The sequence below is a fragment of the Haliotis rubra genome, unplaced genomic scaffold, assembly GCF_003918875.1.
Source record: "Haliotis rubra isolate DU_JTF1 unplaced genomic scaffold, ASM391887v1 Scf379, whole genome shotgun sequence".
In the NCBI taxonomy this organism is placed as follows: Eukaryota; Metazoa; Mollusca; class Gastropoda; order Lepetellida; family Haliotidae; genus Haliotis; species Haliotis rubra.
This window is the reverse complement of record NW_025767056.1, coordinates 240,335-262,872: the sequence shown is the minus strand read 5'-3', so window position 1 is coordinate 262,872 and position 22,538 is coordinate 240,335. Positions and strand designations below refer to the sequence as shown.

The 22,538-nt window shown below is 42.5% G+C and overlaps 1 protein-coding gene across 5 annotated transcripts in view; it reads left to right on the top strand.

Moving 5' to 3' along the window:
- The window catches only part of LOC124286227, a 66,043-nt gene that overhangs the window by 29,510 nt on the left and 13,995 nt on the right, over positions 1 to 22,538 (top strand). For 3 of the 5 annotated variants that reach the window (XM_046722568.1, XM_046722566.1, XM_046722569.1), the window contains exons 2-7: positions 5,914 to 6,132; positions 15,102 to 15,248; positions 18,370 to 18,598; positions 19,277 to 20,199; positions 20,979 to 21,045; positions 21,402 to 21,692. In XM_046722568.1, coding sequence (XP_046578524.1) covers positions 5,938 to 6,132; positions 15,102 to 15,248; positions 18,370 to 18,598; positions 19,277 to 20,199; positions 20,979 to 21,045; positions 21,402 to 21,692 — 1,852 coding nt within the window. In that variant the 5' untranslated portion in view covers positions 5,914 to 5,937. The remainder of the gene's footprint in view (positions 1 to 5,913; positions 6,133 to 15,101; positions 15,249 to 18,369; positions 18,599 to 19,276; positions 20,200 to 20,978; positions 21,046 to 21,401; positions 21,693 to 22,538) is intronic. The other 2 variants (XM_046722567.1, XM_046722570.1) reach the window with 2 other exon arrangements.

The window sequence follows — 22,538 nt, the reverse complement described above, 5'->3', positions numbered from 1 at the left end:
CAATTGACGGGTGATAGGAAAGTTAAGACACATCTGATACGAACTTGGCTTTTATTACTCAGCGTCTGATATGAGATGCATTCTTCTTCTAACATATAGGCCTTAGTAAAACCGACTATTACATAAAATGCATTTAAAATTTAGAATATGCAATGAAACATGTTTTAAATAAGAGATAGTGTGTAAGCGCCATGCAATGTAAAATGCCTGTACTTTAAACAAGTAGCTCGAAGTAGAGGGGTTTGACACCGATTCCATATTGTTGGAAGAATCGAGATAGTGAGTGAGTGAGTTTAGTTTTACGCTGCACTCAGCAATATCCCAGCTATATGGCGGCGGTCCGTAAATAATCGAGTCTGGACCAGACAATCCAGTGATCAACAGCATGAGCATCGATCTACGCAATTGGGAACCGATGACATGTGTCAACCAAGTCAACGAAACTGACCACCCGATCCCGTTAGTCGCCTCTTACGACAAGAATAGTCGCCTTTTATGGCAAGCACATGGGTTGCTGAAGACCTATTCTAACCCGGATCTTCACGGGTCAAGAATCGAGATAACTCTTCACTCGAAGAAGATAGACAGTTGTGAGACAAGGGGCGAAATTACAAATCTCCACCATCGGATTCGAGATAATGAAACAAAACGATTGTTTTTCTCTCGGATATATCGAAGTAGGTAACAGTTTTAAATGAACTAAACAATAATTAGTTTAGGTTTAAAAGCTTATTGGTATACTGAAAATATTGTTAGGACAATTCTGTGATAATTCCAAAACATTCACAAGAATACAAGTCAGCTGAACATGTTGCCAGGTAACACAATTAATCCCTCTATTTTTACAAACCAATACATGTGGGGTGTAGTTCAGACCAATAAACATGACTTCCCTCCTACTTTCTTCGATAATAAATGAAAAACCCAGCAACAATGGACATCAGCAAAACATTTTTTCTGCATAATTTAATATTATTGTGAAGCAGGTGATACCCCAATCTGAGTGAGCCGAAGAGGCCAGTGAACCAGAACTCGCTAGAATTCTTCAATGATTTTTTCCCAAGCGATTGACATGGACGCTTCTTGGTAGTTGCGTAATGGTAAAAGTTTCCTTTTAAATATGTTTGCACAAAATAAGAGTAACGACGCGGACCTGGCAGTAATATGACAAGAGAATTACTCAAAGAAACGAATAAATCTAAGAAGCATTACATCACATACAATGTTATGTATCGGTATTGGGGGGGGCTCGGCCCTATAAAAGATCGGATCCCTTGCCGAACACCTTAAACAAGTGGAAAGTTTGGTTCCAGTCATAGCACGTAAGTCTTGTTGTCTTTACTAGACACTATCTCTATGAAACACTTGATTTCCGAATGGCTCGTAGGTTCTTAAATCAAACTTATTTATCGTTATTGTTTTCAAAGGAAACTGATTTGTTTATAGATTTTTAAGGAAACATATGTGTTCCTAATATTTTCAAATGAAATGTATTTATTCTTAATATTTTCAAATGAAATGTATTTATTCTTAATTTTATTTGAAGGGAACTTGTTTAGTCTTAATTTCTTTAAAAGGAAGCGTATATATTCTTATTTTTTCTCAAAGGAAATTTGTTTAGTCTTAGCGTTTTCAAAGAAAACCTATTTATTCTTAATTTTCTCAAAGGAAACTTATTTATTCTTAAATATTTAAAAAAAAGGTTTATATTCTTAATTGTTTTCTAAGGAAACTTATTTAAGTTAACGTAATTATTCGTTTGTCTTTATATTTTATTTTCCTATTGCGTATTACATGCTGTTTGACATCTAAATTGCCGACAAAAGAAGGTAAACCGCCATGTTTGTATAAATGATACAAAATACATTATTCGGTGGTGAAGTATCGGTATTAACGTCGATATTACGTGAATCGTATCGATGCATATCTGACATGTGACGTGACGTTAAAAGGAACGTGAGGGGCGTATATTCACAGTGCACACTAATGATGACCGTGGTGTCAAGGTTCAAGTGTATACTTTCTTTTGTTCTTCAGTTTATAACTACGTTAAATGGGATTATTATAATTTGCATAGTTGGTTTTGTTATTATTTGCAGTGTGTCGTTTATAAATATCTATTGTCTTTGCATAGTGTTATGCGCCTATCAAAATCAGTATACTTTGTAACCCGTGAAGGTCCGGGTTAAAATGAACCTTCAGTAACCCATGCTTGTCGTAAGAGGCGACTAACGGGATCGGGTGGTCAGGCTCGCTGGCTTGGTTGACACATGTCATCGGTTCCCAATTGCTTAGATCGATGCTCATGCTTTTGATCACCGGATTGTCTGGTATAGACTCGATTATTTACAGACAGCCGCCATATAGTTGGAATATTGCTGAGTGCGGCGTAAAACTAAACAGTCAGTATTCTTTGTATTTGTTGTCGGTGTTAGTCAGTGCATTCTTTGAAAGACATTGAAAGACGTGAAGAAGTCTATGTCATTGTTGTGGATGCTCATAGACTTTGTAAAGTTAGTAGCGTTAGGAGACGAAGTTGTAGTATTTGCAGTAGTAGTAGAAGCAGGATGTGTTGTAGAAGTAGCAGTAACATTAATGCTAGAGACAACTCAATAGTAGTACTGATAGCAGCAGTTGTCGTCCTCTGTTCGCGTTTCAACTTTATCTTCAGGGGCGGATTACAGTTACAGATTTTACAGTTTAATCTGTAAGTGTATCTGTATCATTACTTCAGGAAGCGGTTACCGTTACAGATTATATTTGTATAATCTGTAAGTGTAACTGTAACATTACTTCAGGAAGCGGTTACAGTTACAGATTATATTTGTATAATCTGTAAGTGTATCTCTAACATTACTTCAGGTAGGGATTACAGTTACAGATTATATTTGTATAATCTGTAAGTGTAACAGTAACATTACTTCAGGCAGCGGTTACAGTTACAGATTATATTTGTATAATCTGTAAGTGTATCTCTAACATTACTTCAGGTAGGGATTACAGTTACAGATTATATTTGTATAATCTGTAAGTGTAACTGTAACATTACTTCAGGCAGCGGTTACAGTTACAGATTATATTTGTATAATCTATAAGTGTATCTGTAACATTACTTCAGGAAGCGGTTACCGTTACAGATTATATTTGTATAATCTGTAAGTGTATCTGTAACTTTACTTCAGGAAGCGGTTACAGTTACAGATAATACAAATATAATCTGTAACTGTAACCGCTTCCTGAAGTAAAGTTACAGATACACTTACAGATTATACAAATATAATCTGTAACGGTAACAGCTTCCTGATAATGATACTGATACACAGATAATACAAATATAATCTGTAGGAAGCGCTTATTACTTAAGGAAGCGACAGCGACAGATTATATTTGTATAATCTATAAGTGTATCTGTAACATTACTTAAGGAAGCGGTTACAGCGACAGATTATATTTGTATTATCTGTAAGTGTATCTGTAACTTTACTTCAGGAAGCGGTTACAGCGACAGATTATATTTGTATTATCTGTAAGTGTATCTGTAACATTACTTAAGGAAGCGGTTACAGCGACAGATTATATTTGTATAATCTATAAGTGTATCTGTAACATTACTTAAGGAAGCGGTTACAGTTACAGATTATATTTGTATTATCTGTAAGTGTATCTGTAACTTTACTTCAGGTAGCGGTTACAGTTACAGATTATATTTGGATAATATGCAAGTGTAACTGTAACATTACTTCAGGAAGCGGTTACAGTTACAGATTATATTTGTATTATCTGTAAGTGTAACTGTGATATTACTTGAGGAAGCGGTTACAGCGACAGATTATATTTGTATTATCTGTAAGTGTATCTGTAACTTTACTTCAGGAAGCGGTTACAGCGACAGATTATATTTGTATTATCTGTAAGTGTATCTGTAACATTACTTAAGGAAGCGGTTACAGCGACAGATTATATTTGTATAATCTATAAGTGTATCTGTAACATTACTTAAGGAAGCGGTTACAGTTACAGATTATATTTGTATTATCTGTAAGTGTATCTGTAACATTACCTCAGGTAGCGGTTACAGTTACAGATTATATTTGGATAATATGCAAGTGTAACTGTAACATTACTTCAGGAAGCGGTTACAGTTACAGATTATATTTGTATAATCTGTAAGTGTAACTGTGACATTACTTCAGGAAGCGGTTACAGCGACAGATTATATTTGTATTATCTGTAAGTGTAACTGTAACATTACTTCAGGAAGCGGTCACAGTTACAGATTATATTTGTATAACTGTAGCTGTATTTTGCCCCTGAAGGATAAGTTGAAACGCGTAGGACGGTAGAATTTGTCATTGTGTCATTATTTTGTGGATTTCTTTATGTGTTCTAGTGTGCTCTGCTGAACTTCACCTCTATCTAAATAACAAAGTACAAGAAATAAAGTAATTCCGGCAACGCCAGTTTTAATACGTTTAATAAACTACTTCAGTATCTAAGTGAATAATAAAATGATATAAAATTTTGAAATAGCTTTTAGAAATGAAGTATTAATACAATAATCCAAAAAATCCTTTTCTCCGTTTGAGAAAACATAAAAATCATTCGTCATAGCACTTGAGTGTTTTATCACCTAGGTGAGTTGAATTTTACGCCGCTTTTAGCATTAATCCAACAAAACCACGACAGAAGTACAAGAGTACACCAGGAATGAGATTCCTACATTGCATCTACTATGGGAATCGAAAAATAGACTACGGCGTGACGAGCGAACGTTTTAACCAAATGGCTACCCGACGCCACTTCAGTTTAAGACAAAACAAACCTTTTTGACGTTTTTTTATTGTGACATCTATGTTGCACTCGATATACATGAATACAGAAAATTTTGCTTCAAAACAGAAGAAAATTGCTTGCGGAATACACATATAAAGTAAACTCGATTGGAAATAATTAAGGGAGCGGAAACCAAACATGTTGTGAAAGGTAGCATAGAAGGACTTTGATAACTGCACTGTAACAAAAACAGGCCTCAGACATGCGGGCTACAGCCGGGGAAAGAGTGACAGAAGGATATGGAGGTCAGGAGAGCTGACGATGTTTATGTCGTAGACGCTGTTAATCCCATGAATAGTCTCTATGGTTCAGTGAGTGAGTATGGTTTTATGCCGCTTTTAGCAATATTCCAGCAATATGACGGCGGGGGACACCAGAAATTGGTTTCGCACATTGTACCCATGTGGGGTATCGAACCCGGGTCTTCGGCGTCACGAGCGAATGCTTGAATCACAAGGCTACCCCACCGCTCCGGTCTGGATCAGAGGGGACGTAACGGAGTTAAACAAAAAAGAAGTTGCTGTAGGAACGTGTAGCCAGAAAGGATAAACCCATGATGCCATGAGACGTTGTTCGTCTTACCAATGTATCCTGAGGTTCAAAGCCCCGTTCCTGTCATCTTAGCGATAATAATGATCGTACCCCCTAGTCCCTAACTTACATTTAGGACAGACTTAATGATGAGGTCTTGAAGAGGGTCCTGCTGCTACTGATATTTACCAGCAACTGTGATCTGGCTGACATAGACTTGGGACTGAGTTAACGATGAGATCATGAAGAGGGACCAAGTTCCGTTTTTAGTCGGCCTCCGTGACAATCCTGGTTTTTGTGTTAAATAAAGTCTAGTTAATGTTCAAACAAGTAACTAGTGTTCTATGCTCAACGGTTTATACTGTCCATGCTGAATATCAATGTCTATGTCCTGGATGTGTATGTCAATATCATTTTCCGCAAGCCACGATTATACAAATTCATGCAACAGAAATCTGAGCAATTGGAAAATGTCATTTCAGGCCAGGCCCTTATACCCGTCACCACTTCAAAGATATCACTTTATTAAAAACAATTCTCACCTTTCAGTACTTTCTGAAGTCCTCGCTACAAATGGAAGCAAGTCACGAATCGTCCCAAAGCCACCTGGGTACTATCCTCCCTCCCGCCACTTTCCCGCCATATTACCCGGAGCAGACGACACAACCCTCTACCCTGAACGGAGCTCCCTGTTTCTATCTCGGTGACCGGCCGACTTTCGAGCCAAACCCTCCCCAGATATTCGCCAGGACAGATCCGGACGACCAGGTAAGATATTGAATGTGACTTTCTAGTAAAAAAAAATACCCGTGCACTGGTTTTGCAGGTTGGTTGCTATGACGACTTACATTGCAGCTGTTAATACCGGAAATTGACACAATCGGAAGTCGGTATAATAAATTCAAGGGCTTTGTTTATTTAACTCTTTCGTCTATTAAGACAGCGGTTTGAGGGTGGCGTTGAGGGTTATCGGATCTTTTTATCTAAATCCGGTTTTGATGTAGTTAGGAATTTAAAAGGATTTAAATTACATGTCCCTCTAAATATCTAAATATTGTAAAAAGGAGTCACTATGTCATGGCTGAGATACTATCGATATGACTAAAACTCCAAACTCATTCACATATGAGCATGATCAAAGAGTGTTTCTTCATCTTGCTTATTTTCATGTCCATACGAAACTTAAATTTAAAATGAGTGAGTGAGTTTAGCTTTACGCCGCTTTTAGCAATATTCCAGCAGTATCACGGCGGGGAACACCAGAAATGGGCTTCACATATTGTACCCATGTGGGAATCGAACCCGGGTCTTCGGCGTGACGAGCGAACGCTTTAACCACTGGGCTACCCCACCGCCCCAAATTTAAAATGAATTTCCTGTTTCCTCATCAAAACAATGTAAGCATTACCATGACGTCAAACGGCGATGATGTGATTCTACAAAATCATCGGTCTATCAAAATTAGTTATTTTTAGTGTGCAAATGTATTCATAAATAGCCATGCATAACCCAACTCCCAAACTCATTGCCATTGTTAATTATTTCCACTGGCGTGAGTGCATATAACCCACCGCCACAAAACACCCCTAATCATTGTTAGGAAATGTGTTATTGCCTATGCTGATTCCAAATTTTAGCAACACATTACAAATACATATTGTGTGCACCTTTTGGTGACTGGTCATGTGATATTGAGTTGGTTTCAACACAACTTTGACAGTATTTCAATCATATTGCAGAGTGTTATTTTGAATTAATTATTTTTACAGGCGTGAGTGCATATTATGTCAAACGCGCAGGGGTTTTATCACCATGTTTGATTTCTAGCTTCACTGAGACGCGGCATTGTCTCGCGGGCGTTTTGTTACGCCACCCGCTGAATTTGCCAGACGCGATTGGGCGACTTGAGTTGCCTGTGGAAGAAGCTTCCACGACCCTGACCCCATTTCTAACAGTGATACGGTGACATGTTAACAACGGTATAATATTAGGAGACGCATGTTTGAAAGTAATAACTTCCACTTTTGTTTGGGAAACGAAGCCGGCGCCATGTTATCGTCATATTTTATTCACAGGCATTTTAACTGTCTTAAGCAAACATTACTAAATTATTTACCCATGAAGCATGAGAAACTGGCATTCACTCTACGCCTGAAATATTATAGGAGGTTATTTCTTGCTGTATGGGTGCGGTGGGGTAGCCTAGTGGTCAAAGCGTTCGCTCGACAGGCCCGGGTTCGATTCCCCACATAGGTGTAATAAGTGAAGACCATTTCTGGTGTCCTCCGCTGTGATATTGCTGAAATATTGCTAAAACCGGCGTAAAACTAAACTCACTCACTCACTTTGGCTGTAGAACCAGTAAAGAATCAGTGGTTGATGTTATGAGCACTGGGCCATGGAAGTTCGTGATGGCATGCACTCAACCAACTCACCGAGCCTGACTACCGTCTTGTATCGTCATTGTATTGTATCTTGTATTGTACAACAAACACTGATTGCTGGAAACATAACGTAGAAAATAATTTGAGTGCGTGAGTATGGTTTTACGCCGCTCATATCAATACTACAGCAATATCACGAGGAGGGACACCAGAAATGGGCTTCACACATTGTACCCATGTGGGAATCGAACCGGGTCTTCGGCGTCACGAGCGAACACTTTAATCACTAGGCTAACCCAACGCCCGAAAATAATTTGACATGAATAGGTTGTACCATACCTGGTAGCTGTCTCAAGCCTATATTCCTGTGGTATTCAGGCGATGTATTATTTTGTTAACCACATGCTGTTGGTTAAGATGTCTGACTCGTGTTGTAGTTGTTGCTGTTGTTGTAGATGATGTTGCTGGTAGTGATAGTGCTGCTGTTGAAGATGGTGTTGGTTGTGATGATGAAACCGTTGTAGATGATGTTGGTTGTGATGATGATACCGTTGTAGATGATGTTGGTTGTGACGGTGATACCGTTGTAGATGATGTTGGTTGTGATGATGATACCGTTGAAGATGATGTTGGTTGTGACGGTGATACCGCTGTAGATGATGTTGGTTGTGACGGTGATACCGTTAAGATGATGTTGGTTGTGACGGTGATACCGTTCAAGATGGTGTTGGTTGTGACGGTGATGCCGTTGTAGATGGTGTTGGTTGTGACGGTGATACCGTTGTAGATGATGTTGGTTGTGACGGTGATACCGTTGTAGATGATGTTGGTTGTGACGGTGATACCGCTGTAGATGATGTTGGTTGTGACGGTGATACCGTTGAAGATGATGTTGGTTGTGACGGTGATACCGTTGAAGATGATGTTGGTTGTGACGGTGATACCGTTGAAGATGATGTTGGTTGTGACGGTGATACCGTTGAAGATGGTGTTGGTTGTGACGGTGATACCGTTGAAGATGGTGTTGGCTGTGATGATGAAACCGTTGTAGATGATGTTTGTTGCGATGATGAAACCGTTGTAGATGATGTTGGTTGTGACGGTGATACCGTTGAAGATGGTGTTGGTTGGGACGGTGATACCGATGTAGATGATGTTGGTTGTGACGGTGATACCGTTGTAGATGATGTTGGTTGTGACGGTGATACCGTTGTAGATGATGTTGGTTGTGACGATGATACCGCTGTAGATGATGTTGGTTGTGACAGTGATACCGTTGAAGATGATGTTGGTTGTGACGGTGATGCCGTTGAAGATGATGTTGGCTGTCACGGTGATACCGTTGTAGATGATGTTGGTTGTGACGGTGATACCATTGAAGATGATGTTGGTTGTGACGGTGATACCGTTGTAGATGATGTTGGTTGTGACGGTGATACCGCTGTAGATGATGTTGGTTGTGACGGTGATACCGTTGTAGATGATGTTGGTTGTGACGGTGATACCGCTGTAGATGATGTTGGTTGTGACGGTGATACCGCTGTAGATGATGTTGGTTGTGACGGTGATGCCGTTGTAGACGATGTTGGTTGTGACGGTGATACCGTTGAAGATGATGTTGGTTGTGACGGTGATACCGTTGAAGATGATGTTGGTTGTGACGGTGATACCGTTGAAGATGGTGTTGGTTGTGACGGTGATACCGTTGAAGATGGTGTTGGCTGTGATGATGAAACCGTTGTAGATGATGTTTGTTGTGACGGTGATACCGTTGTAGATGATGTTGGTTGTGACGGTGATACCGTTGTAGATGATGTTGGTTGTGACGGTGATACCGTTGTAGATGATATTGGTTGTGACGGTGATACCGTTGTAGATGATGTTGGTTGTGACGGTGATACCGCTGTAGATGATGTTGGTTGTGATGGTGATACCGTTGTAGATGATGTTGCTTGTGACGGTGATGCCGTTGTAGATGATGTTGGTAGTGACGGTGATACCGTTGAAGATGGTGTTGGTTGTGATGATGAAACCGTTGTAGATGATGTTGGTTGTGACGGTGATACCGTTGAAGATGGTGTTGGTTGTGATGATGAAACCGTTGTAGATTATGTTGGTTGTGAAGGTGATACCGTTGTAGATGATGTTGGTTGTGACGGTGATACCGTTGTAGACGATGTTGGTTGTGACGGCGATACCGTTGTAGACGATGTTGGTTGTGACGGTGATACCGTTGTAGATGATGTTGGTTGTGACGATGATACCGTTGAAGATGATGTTGGTTGTGACGGTGATACCGTTGTAGACGATGTTGGTTGTGACGGTGATACCATTGTAGATGATCTTGGTTGTGACGGTGATACCGTTGTAGATGATGTTGGTTGTGACGGTGATAGTGTTGTAGATGATGTTGGTTGTGACGGTGAAACCGTTGTAGATGATGTTGGTTGTAACGATGAAACCGTTGTAGATGATGTTGGTTGTGACGGTGATGCCGTTGTAGATGATGTTGGTTGTGACGATGATACCGTTGAAGATGATGTTGGTTGTGACGGTGATACCGTTGTAGATGATGTTGGTTGTGACGGTGATACCGTTGTAGATGATGTTGGTTGTGATGATGAAACCGTTGTAGATGATGTTGATTGTGACGGTGATGCAGTTGTAGATGATGTTGGTTGTGACGGTGATACCGTTGTAGATGATGTTGGTTGTGACGGTGATACCGTTGTAGATGATGTTGGTTGTGACGGTGATACCGTTGTAGATGATGTTGGTTGTGACGGTGAAACCGTTGTAGATGATGTTGGTTGTGACGGTGATACCGTTGTAGATGATGTTGGTTGTGACGGTGATGCCGTTGTAGATGATGTTGGTTGTGACGGTGATACCGTTGTAGATGATGTTGGTTGTGACCGATACCGTTGTAGATGATGTTGGTTGTGACGGTGATACCGTTGTAGATGATGTTATTGTGACGGTGATACCGTTGTAGATGATGTTGGTTGTGACGGTGATACCGTTGTAGATGATGTTGGTTGTGACGGTGATACCGCTGTAGATGATGTTGGTTGTGACGGTGATACCGTTGTAGATGATGTTGGTTGTGACGGTGATACCGCTGTAGATGATGTTGGTTGTGACGGTGATACCGTTGTAGATGATGTTGGTTGTGACGGTGATACCGTTGTAGATGATGTTGGTTGTGACGGTGATACCGTTGTAGATGGTGTTGGTTGTGACGGTGATACCGTTGTAGATGATGTTGGTTATGACTGTGATACCGTTGTGGATGATGTTGGTTGTGACGATGATACCGTTGAAGATGATGTTGGTTGTGACGGTGATACCGTTGTAGATGGTGTTGGTTGTGATGATGAAACCGTTGTATATGATGGTTGTTGTGACGGTGATACCGTTGTAGACGATGTTGGTTGTGACGGTGATACCGTTGTAATTGATGTTGGTTGTGACGGTGATACCGTTTAAGACGATGTTGGTTGTGACGGTGATACCGCCTGAAGATGATGTTGGTTGTGACGTTGATACCGTTGTAGATGATAACGTTGTAATGATGATGTTGGTCTGTGACGGTGATACCGTTGTAGATGATGTTGGTTGTGACGGTGATACCGTTGAAGATGATGTTGGTTGTGACGATGATACCGTTGAAGATGATGTTGGTTGTGACGGTGATACCGTTGTAATTGATGTTGGTTGTGACGGTGATACCGTTTAAGACGATGTTGGTTGTGACGGTGATACCGTTGTAGATGATGTTGGTTGTGACGGTGATACCGTTGTGAGATGATACTGGATTGTTGGTTGTGACGGTGATACCGTTGTAGATGATGTTGGTTGTGACGGTGATACCGCTGTAGATGATGTTGGTTGTGACGGTGATACCGTTGTAGATGATGTTGGTTGTGACGGTGATACCGTTGTAGATGATGTTGGTTGTGACGGTGATACCGTTGAAGATGATGTTGGTTGTGATGATGAAACCGTTGTAGATGATGTTGGTTGTGACGGTGATACCGTTGAAGATGGTGTTGGTTGTGATGATGAAACCGTTGTAGATGATGTTGGTTGTGAAGGTGATACCGTTGTAGATGATGTTGGTTGTGACGGTGATACCGTTGTAGATGATGTTGGTTGTGACGGTGATACCGTTGTAGACGATGTTGGTTGTGACGGTGATACCGTTGTAGATGATGTTGGTTGTGACGATGATACCGTTGAAGATGATGTTGGTTGTGACGGTGATACCGTTGTAGACGATGTTGGTTGTGACGGTGATACCGTTGTAGATGATGTTGGTTGTGACGGTGATACCGTTGTAGATGATGTTGGTTGTGACGGTGATAGTGTTGTAGATGATGTTGGTTGTGACGGTGATACCGTTGTAGATGATGTTGGTTGTGACGATGAAACCGTTGTAGATGATGTTGGTTGTGACGGTGATACCGTTGTAGATGATGTTGGTTGTGACGGTGATACCGTTGTAGATGATGTTGGTTGTGACGGTGATACCGTTGTAGATGATGTTGGTTGTGACGATGATACCGTTGTAGATGATGTTGGTTGTGACGGTGATACCGTTGTGGATGATGTTGGTTGTGACGGTGATACTGTTGTTAATGATGTTGGTTGTGACGATGATACCGTTGTAGATGATGTTGGTTGTGACGATGATACCGTTGAAGATGATGTTGGTTGTGACGATGATACCGTTGAAGATGATGTTGGTTGTGACGGTGATACCGTTGTAGATGATGTTGGTTGTGACGGTGATACCGTTGTAGATGATGTTGGTTGTGACGATGATACCGTTGAAGATGATGTTGGTTGTGACGGTGATACCGTTGTAGATGGTGTTGGTTGTGATGATGAAACCGTTGTAGATGATGTTTGTTGTGACGTTGATACCGTTGTAGACGATGTTGGTTGTGACGGTGATACCGTTGTAATTGATGTTGGTTGTGACGGTGATACCGTTTAAGACGATGTTGGTTGTGACGGTGATACCGTTGTAGATGGTGTTGGTTGTGACTATGAAAGACATCGTCTACGTGTGAATGTTTCAACGTTCACTGAACAGCAAACCGCAACATTAGAGACAGGGTGTCGCAACTTTCAACGTCTGTATTGACTCAATACTTCCCCCTTTTATAATCTCACCCGCGAAAATTGGGGTTAGAATTGATTTTCAGTAACCCATGCTTGTCGTAGGAGGCGACTAACGGGATCGGGTGGTCAGACTCGCTGACCTGGTTGACACATGTCATCGGTTCCCAATTGCGTAGATCGATGTTCATGTTGTTGATCACTGGATTGTCTGGTCCAGACTCGATTATTTACACACCGCCGCCATGTAGCTTGAGTGCGGCGTTAAACAACAAACCTACCAACCGAGCAACCTTATATAATCTTCAATCGTTTCACACAGGCGAAATCCAACCTCGTCCTTGTAAGCTGACGTATGCGTAACTCGGGTCAAAGATCCAACGTATAAATAAAGTTCAATGATTTATTTTAAAATCTGTTCACGTCGATCCGGTATTCAAGGAAATATATATTTATTCCTGGTATCACGGTAAATATGTTATTATTATTATTGGATATTTATATAGCGCATATATCCAGTCACTATTGCATGCTCCAGGCGCTGATATTTTTTCCCTCGATCTTTGGATGTCAATCTCAACGGAACATCTTATTATCAATCTCAACTCCCTGAGCATCATACAACTCTTGCTGCCACAAGGCGCACCGAGTTATTGCGGCTTCATCCTTACGAGGTACCCATTCACAGCTGGGTGGACTGGGACACATAGTCACAGTACTTTGTCCAAGTTCACTGCACGTTGCTGTACCAGCAACTGGGTGTTTTTCGCCGCTTTTAGCAATATTCAGCAACATCACGGCGGGAACACCAGAAATGGGCTTCACACATTGTACCCTTGTGGGCAATTGAACCGTGTCTTCGGCTTCAAGAGAGAACTCCTTAACCGCTAAGCTACCCCACCGCCCCGATTTATAAATTAGCGTTGGTTTAGATGTCATAAGTTTACATTTGTACTCTAAATTAACATCAGAATTAACAATGAGGACAAGGATACAGCGCATGTCAGTTTATGCTTGTATGAGAAGGAATATTTCGGTGATTAAGTTTCTCATCGATGATGAAACTACCTTTTCTTAATATATCAACCAGCGCGGTGGGGTAGCCTTGTGGATAAAGCGTTCTCTCGTCACTCCAAAGACCCAAGTTCGATTCCCTACATAGGTATAGTCCGTTTGGCTCAAAAGCGGACCGATGAATTGCAATCTAACTCGAAAACTAATAAACATAAAATACTCAATGAAACGCTGATCATAATCAAAACATCATACCCACTCTGTGAGGTTTTTGCAGAATTTTTGTCCTAAAAATGAAAAAGGTGTTAAACAATCTATCATTAAAATATTGACACAGTTCACTATTTTTTACGAGGGAGGAGTGCAGAGAAAGGGACAGCCAGGTGTTCGAGAACGGATGGAGACGGCACAGCACAGGTTAATGAATAAATAACTTTGCCTGAAAACGTGCTTCGCGAACACCTGGCTGTCCCTTCCTCTGCACTCCTCCCTCGGTCAGTCAGTCAGTCCAAGCCTTAAGAAGCGGACGTAAAATATATCATTGTAGTGTACATGTGGGTTTGTTGTTTAACGCCGCACTCAGCAATATTCCAACTATTTGGGTTCGATCTTTAAATAATAGAGTCTGGATCAAACAATCCACTGATCAACAGCATGAGCATCGATCTACACAATTAGGATACAATGACATGTGTCAACTAAGACAGCAAGCCTGACCACCCGATCCCGTTAATCACCTTCTTCGACAAGCATGTTTGCTGAAGGCCAGTTCTAACCGGGATTTTCACGGGTGTATGCGTTTCCTTGGATTTTTTTAAACATCGTGGTAAGGGATTAACTTGGTACCTACAATTTGGATCTATTGAAATAATACACATTTGTCGTTCCTTTCTATGTCGTTCTGCGTGGGAGTGAATGAATATGGCTTTACACCGCTTTATTCACCACAGGCCAGAAATGGGCTTAACCCACTGTACACTTTGGAATCGAACCCGGGTCTTCGGCGTGAGGAGCTAACGCGTAAACCGCTGGGCTACCCACTGTAATGTACAATGAAAGCGTTTGTCCATCATCCTCGTGGTTGTGTCAAAGGAGACTGAATGTAAAACGGTGGATAGCCTGGTACGTAAACCGTTTGCTCGTCACGCCGATGACCCGTGTTCGAATCCTCACATGGTGCAGTGGGTGAAGCTTCACGTCTTGTGATTGCAGATACCGTACGCCGTATTGGAATATGCGCATGAGTCTGGTCGACAGCGCTTGTTGTATACGCCCCTGACACCCCCGCTTACACCCCAAACACCACAGCAGGCTCGGGGGTACGCCCCGTCTGTCTACAGAGATACATTTCAAACGGAGGTGAGATACAGTAAGGGAGGCTTATCGTAGTCGTCGTCGTCATCATCATCATCAACATCATCATCATCATCATCATCATCATCATCATCATCATCATCATAATCAATACATATGTATAGTATGACCAGAAATTATTGAGAATTTTAGGAATATGTTTAATTGGATTTCTAATATAAACAACCTTGACCAGCTATCAAGTGCTTGGTTTCATTCAAGAGAGACAACTCCGTTAATCTTTGTTCATTAGTTTGTGATGAGTTATCCCCCTTTATTTACTTGCTAGCAGACGACATTTTCAGTGATCCTCACTTAGAGAAGAGGAAGTTGATTTTAGAGTATTATAACAAGGACATCAAATCAGCTAAAGTGATTTCAAGTAGAACAGGCATCCCTTTGTCCACTGTTTATCGTGTTATGAAAAATATTGCAAATGGATATGGCATTGAGCACCAGGGAGGCGCAGGTAGGCCCAGAAAATTGACTGTCGGTGACAGGAGGCGGCTTGGTATTCTTGTTTCTAAAAACAAACGAAGGAGTTTACAAAACTTAAGGCTGGATATGATTGATAGAGGAAATGTGACTGTCCGTAAGGAGACAATTAGAACTCAGCTGCATGCAATGGGTTGGCAGAAAAGTCGAGGAATTGCATCACCGATCATGAAACCTGAACAAAAGGAGCGAAGGTTTAACTGGTGCTTACAGCATAGAAAGTTTAACTGGGACAATGTGATTTTCTCAGATGAAAGTTCGGTGTGACCGTTTCCTAATACACTGAAATTCTGGACCAAACAACCTGAAAAACCTTTGTATCAGCGCCCCAAGTACAGTCCGAAATTTAACGTGTGGGGTGGCATATCTGTGTTAGGGGCAACGCCCCTCTGTGTATGTGAAGGGAATATGAACAGTGAGCGGTACACATATATTCTCGAGGGACATTTACTTCCATCTGCTCACGTGTTCTATGGACATTTTTGGATTTTCCAGCAGGACAACGACCCAAAACATCGTTCAAAGCATTCACAGGCCTGGTTTCGGACCCAAAATATGACATTATTAGATTGGCCAAGCTATAGCCCTGACCTAAATCCAATAGAAAATGTATGGGGACTTATGAAGGAAAGTGTCAATAAGAAATAGCTGACAAATATTACTGAAATGAAAGAAGAGGCGGTCCGATATTCGGACAGCATCGACCACGACTTTCTAACTTCTTTGATCAGTAGTATGCCCCGCCGCATTGAAGCCTGCATTGCTGTCGATGGTGACTTGACAAAATACTAACTGTTCACCTGTCTTTGAATCTGGAGTTATGTTCTGCTAATATTCACATTTAATACGTGAGTAATGAGTGACAAAAAATTTAAAAAATACAATCTTTAAATTCTCAATAATTTCTGGTTGTACTGTATTTATGTATGTGTTGTTGTTTATATCGCCTCTGTCCCGTTCACGTTACCAGCTGCAACATTTCATCAAAATCATCATCATAATCATCATCATTAATAAACTTGTATATATCTCAGCAATTTGTTGTTGTTGTTTGAACCGCTCCAACCCCGTCCACGCTACCAACATTAATATATCATCATCATTATCATCATCATCATCATCAATACTAATACATGTGTATGTATTTTTGTGTTGTTTATAACGCCTCATCCCCGTTCACGGGCGCGGTGGGCGAACTGGCTAAAGCGCCAGGCTAGTGATCCAGCGAGCTTGAGGTGACGGGATCGAGCCCACCTGTGACCGGGTGTAAAAACCTTGGAGTCAACTTTGTGTGCAGACTCTTTCAGTGTTGTCACAACCCCTAGTGTACAGTACACAACCCTGTGCACTTAAAAGAACCCACGAATCCGTTGGTATATGACCAGATGGTGGCCACATGAATACGTGCAAACACCCAGTTGCGGGTACAGCAACGTGCAGTAAACATGGACAAAGTACTGTGACTATGTGTCCCAGTCCACCCAGCTGTAAAATGGGTACCTCGTAAGGATGGGAATGCCACAATAACTCGGTGCGCCTAGTGGCTGCAAGAGTTGTATGCTCCCCAGGGAGTTGAGATTGACAATACGATGTGCCGTTGAGATTGACATCCAGTGAACGAGGGAAAAAACTTTAGCGCCTAGAGAAATTGCCTTGCAGTTTGATTTGTGCGCTATACAAGAACACTTATTATTATTATTATTATTATCATCATCATCATCATCATCATCATCATCATCATCATCATCATCATCATCATCAATATCATCATCATGAATAAATGTGTATATATTTCAACAATGTGTTGTCGTTTCAAACGCCCCAATCCGTCCACGTTACCATCACCATCATCATCATCATCATTAACAACAAAAGCGTTGGAGGGTTTCCTGTGTGTTTTAACATGCTTGAAAGTGTGAGCATGCGTGCGTATGTGCCTTCGAGTGTGGGTGTGGATGGGGGTTCGTGCTTGCGCACACACACGTGTGTTTATGTAAATCCGAGCCGTCCTGTCCTTGCTTTATTCCTGAATATTGAGCGTCAGATATGACACGTGAGTGGTATATATATTTGTGCGTAATAGAATGGGTTCCCTTTGCACTATACTTTTGAGTAATTTCGGATGAAAGCTAAAGGAACTTGACACTCACCGATCTCAATTTACACTCTCAGCTCCCTGGGGAATATACAACCCAACTCGGAGACGCTAAAACATTACTAGTCATATCTACTCCTACCGGGTACCCATTCACTGATAAGTTACCAGATGCATATTTCGAACAAAGTCGCCTATGCAGACATCACTAACCAAACTTACCCTCCACGTTACTCTCGCCCTCGACGTTCCTTAGCGTTAAGGGTGACACGTACGCTGTACCAAGAAGGAATCGTATCCCAACTGCATAGATCGATGCTCATGCTGTTGATCACTGGATTGTCTGGTCCGGACTCGATTATTTACAGACCGCCGTCATATAGCTGGAATATTGCTGAGTGCGGCGTAAAACAACAAACAAACCAAGAATGACATAAACAAGCCAAAGGCTATCAACTTGACATCTCCTTTGTCTAACTCTATTTGTAACGTTAACTAAAAACAATCATATTACCAATACATGTCTCCCTGCTCCAGGGACACAGAGAGTCAACATATCGAGACAGCTGGCCCCAGTTCAGTCACCACCCAGCGGCAACCAGACCTCTGTATGTGCACACACAACCATGGCTGCCCTCTGAACCCTCATCCAGTTTAGGGTCAAGGTCACAGATGCTGGAGATACCAATCTCTGACAGCATGACGCCAGAATCCCGCCAGATGATGCTGGAGAAGGTGACCAAAGTGGTGGCAGAACATACGGACGGTAAGTGAGTGAGTAAGAGAGAGAGTGAGTGAGTAAGAGAGAGAGTGAGCGAGTCAGTGAGTCAGTGCGTGAGTCAGTGAGTAAGGTTTAACACTGATTTTAGCAATTTCACGGCGGGGGACACCAGAAATGGCCTGATACATTGTACCCATGTGGGGAATCGACCCGGGTCTTCAGCGTGACGAGTCAAGCTGTAACCACTAGGCTACTCCACCGCCCCCACGGACGGTAATAACACTGCGTGAATTTCAAAACGTTTACCTCAAGTAACGTGGATGGGTGTTATACAACGATGAGCATGATACTCGACTACTGTGTAAGTGCACTAAATATTGCTGTTCACGGAAATACTTCGAGTTATCCAAAGTTCGACTCAACCGAAAAAAATGACTATTGAAAGTGTCAAGCCTTTACTTCGAACAGCCGGAAGTTCGACACACTTAAATGTTCGACATAACGGCATTGGACTACATGCTGAATCGGAGCCACAGTCCTTGTTTTCTTTCCATAATGTCGAGCACAAGCAGGCTAAAATCATCTCGAGGTATTGGAGTCTACCTTGTTAAAAAGTTTCTCCATATGTCAGTTCGGATGAGGTAATCGACTCTTGGGGGTAATAATCCCCGCTTAGTTTGCCGGACGCTGATCCCTGTTATTCAGATTTTTTTTTTTTCACAGAACAAAGGGAAGAATTCCCGCTCCAAGATCCACCGAAGCCGAAATATAAACGCCAGTTGTCAGAAGACAGTTCGGCCCCGAATGTTTCCATGGCAACAAGGTATGACAATCCACCCCAGTCACCTAGGCACGCCTACACCGCACCCAAAACACCCCAGCCGGAGTCTGCCCATAAGACCTTCACCTTCGCCATAGATGAGGACAGAGGTCAAATGTCACCAAAAAGAGTCAAGACTGACAGCGGCGTGGCCCGCCCCGCGATGTCCCCATTAGTCCATTCCGAAGTCCAGCAGCCTTGGTCTAACCCCCCGCGGCGTAACGAACAACCCCCAATCTTCCAATTCCCCGATGTTTCTGAAGCCAGGGAGACACATCTACGACTGTACCCTGAAGAGGATCGCCAGGTGTATCTTCCCAGAGCTACACGATGCTCCGAAGAACGGCTTCTGGAACATCCTCAGTGGCACCCGAACGACCAAAGAATCCCCGACCGACTCTATCCACCATCACGAGAGCTATACGCGGGTCCACCAATGGTGCCAAGAGAATATTCCAAGTACCAAAGAGTTGTCCCAGGACAATGTTCTCCGGAGAAGTATCACTGGAGGAACCCCTATGTCCGAAGTGACCCTCCAGTTGGTCAGCTCCAACAGCTGCAAAGGGGCAGTGAGGTCAGGCAAGTGACCAACTCGACCCTCAAACGAACGCCAACAGTCAGGAGTCAGAGCAACATCGAATACTCCCCAAGCAAGAGCGAGCTGGAACAAATGGAAAAAGACAAATATTCCCGGTCAGTCTCCAAACCGGAAGGTCCTGTTGGGATGCACCATTTACAACGACAATACGCCACCAAGGAAAACGTCAACGGGTACTACGGCTGCCATGGCGAGGCAGCCTTCCCGGCAGAACGACCGGTAGAGTGGGTAGGTCAATTTGGGGTATTTCACGTTATGTGGATGAACTAATCGTTGTAGTCGTTGTAGTAGTAGTATTTGTAGCAGCAGTAGTATAAATGGCATGTAGTGGTAGCTGTAGCAGCAGCAATAGTAGTTTAAATGGTTTGTAGTAGTGGTAGTAATAGTAGTAGTAGTAGTAGTAGCAGCAGCAATAGTAGTTTAAATGGTTTGTAGTTGTAGTAGTAGTAGTAGTAGTAGTAGCAGTAGCAGTAGCAGTAGCAACAGCAGTTAAAATGGTCTGTAGTAGTAGTTGTAGAAGTAGTAGTAGCAGCAGTAGTAGTGGTAATAGCAGCAGCAGTAGTAGTAGTGGTAGTAGTAGTAGTAGCAGCAGCAGCAGTAGTAGTAGTAGTAGTAGTAGTAGAGGTGGTAGTTGTAGCAGCAGCAGCAGAAAGTTGATGTGCAACAAACGGAACAAATATTTCGACTTGGGGAGACTATACAGACCTGTTTTCCTGGAAGCCCTTATTGAGTTATCCTCCAATTCCATACGGTCTTGTAGTAGCAGGAGTAGTAGCAGCAACAGCAGTAGTAGTAGTGGTGGTGGTGGTGGTGGTGGTAGTAGTAGTAGTAATAGTAGAAGTAGTAGTAGCAGCAGCAGTAGTAGAAATAGTAGTAGCAGCAGCAGTGGTAGTAGTAGTAGTGGTGGTGGTGGTGGTAGTAGTAGTAGTAGTAGTCGTGGTGGTAGCCCAATTTACGCCTGATATATATGTGACAATGTAATTATGTTTCCTAATTTGTTTCAAACGCAGAGCCTGTACCAGGACGCAGGCAGACAGGGAGCGTGCCGACAGCTATTCGGAACATCGGAACCATGTAAGCCTTGTTTTTACTCCGTGCTTTGTACTGAATAATCATCCGTGAAGATCCGGGTTAGAAGTGGTTTTCAGCAACCCATGCTTGTCATTAGAGGCGACGAAGGGGATCGGGTGGTCAGGCTTGCTGACTTTGTTGACACATGTCATCGTATCCCAGTTGCGTAGATCGATGCTCCTGCTGTTGATCACTGGATTGCGTAAAATTAAACTCACTCACTATTGAATATATCTACATATAGTTGCGCCCCTTAGTACAGTCAGGATCTGCTTTAAATTGCGTTATAAAGTCTTGAATGCGTTTTCATGTTGGTCTGAATGTTTTGTTGTTGTAATTGTCACTCTACAACTCCTCAGGTTACAGTAGAGGACCGACATACCGTAGTCCCTCGGATATACGTGACTCCTACACGCCCCACATCTCACAACGAGGCCAGCTGGTTGGTTCAAACGACAATTACGACATCTATGTTGTGCCTCACGAGCCTCGTTCTGAATCAGTGACGTCACGTCCGGCGACATCAGAGGATGGTAATGAGATGGTTTACGTACAGCCACGCCGGCAATCGATTTCCTGTTCTCGAGATACTTGCAGAAATGTATCGATGGTGCAGGGAAGATTGTCCCCGGAGAAGAAACATCAGAAAGGTGGGTGCCCATGCTCCTGTTTACGGTGGTGTAGCCAAGTAGTTAAAGCGTTTGCTCGTCACGCCAAAGACCCGGGTTCGATTCCCCACCTGGGTTCAAAACGTGAAGCTCATTTCTGGTGTCCCTCGCGGTGATATTGCTGGAATATTGTCAAAGGCGGCTTAAAACCATACTCACTCACTCACTCACTCACTTCAATGGAAACCGCCTCCGTGGTGTAGTGGTTAGAGCGTCCGCCCGGAGAGCGGAAGGTCGCGGGTTCGATCCCCGACCGCGTCATACCAAAAGACGTTAAAATATGGTACTTGTTGGTCCCTGCTTGGCGCTCGGCATTAATGGGTACAACAAGGACTGGTCGGCTCGGAGTCAGTATAATATGTCTGAGTGGGATATTCATGCTTCACTGCGGCATGGTATCTCAGTGGGCTAGCACTATAAAACCAGCTTCAGTCTGGGCTAGTACAAGCAGCCTCACATACACATACACAAGCATGCACATCGTCATATGAGCGAAATATTCTCAAGCACGACGATAAACCCAATTTCACCTCACCTCACCTCACTTCAATGGAGCGGTGTCACTGGTTATCCAGTATTTAACAACCGCTGCGGCGTTAAACAAGATTCATTCACTGTAGCTATAGTTATCTGAACTCGATATACCAGCATTCAAAGCTATCGTTAGTGGTGAAGATGATCCTGGTAATGTTTGAGTCTCGGTGAGTGAGAGAGTGCCCGGTTCATATCCAGCGAACAATGCCTGCAGCAGTGTTCCGGCCTGCCCGACCGTCCGGAACGGTCTATCTTCATCTCGGACGGTCAAATTTCAAAAGTAACCTGTCGGGT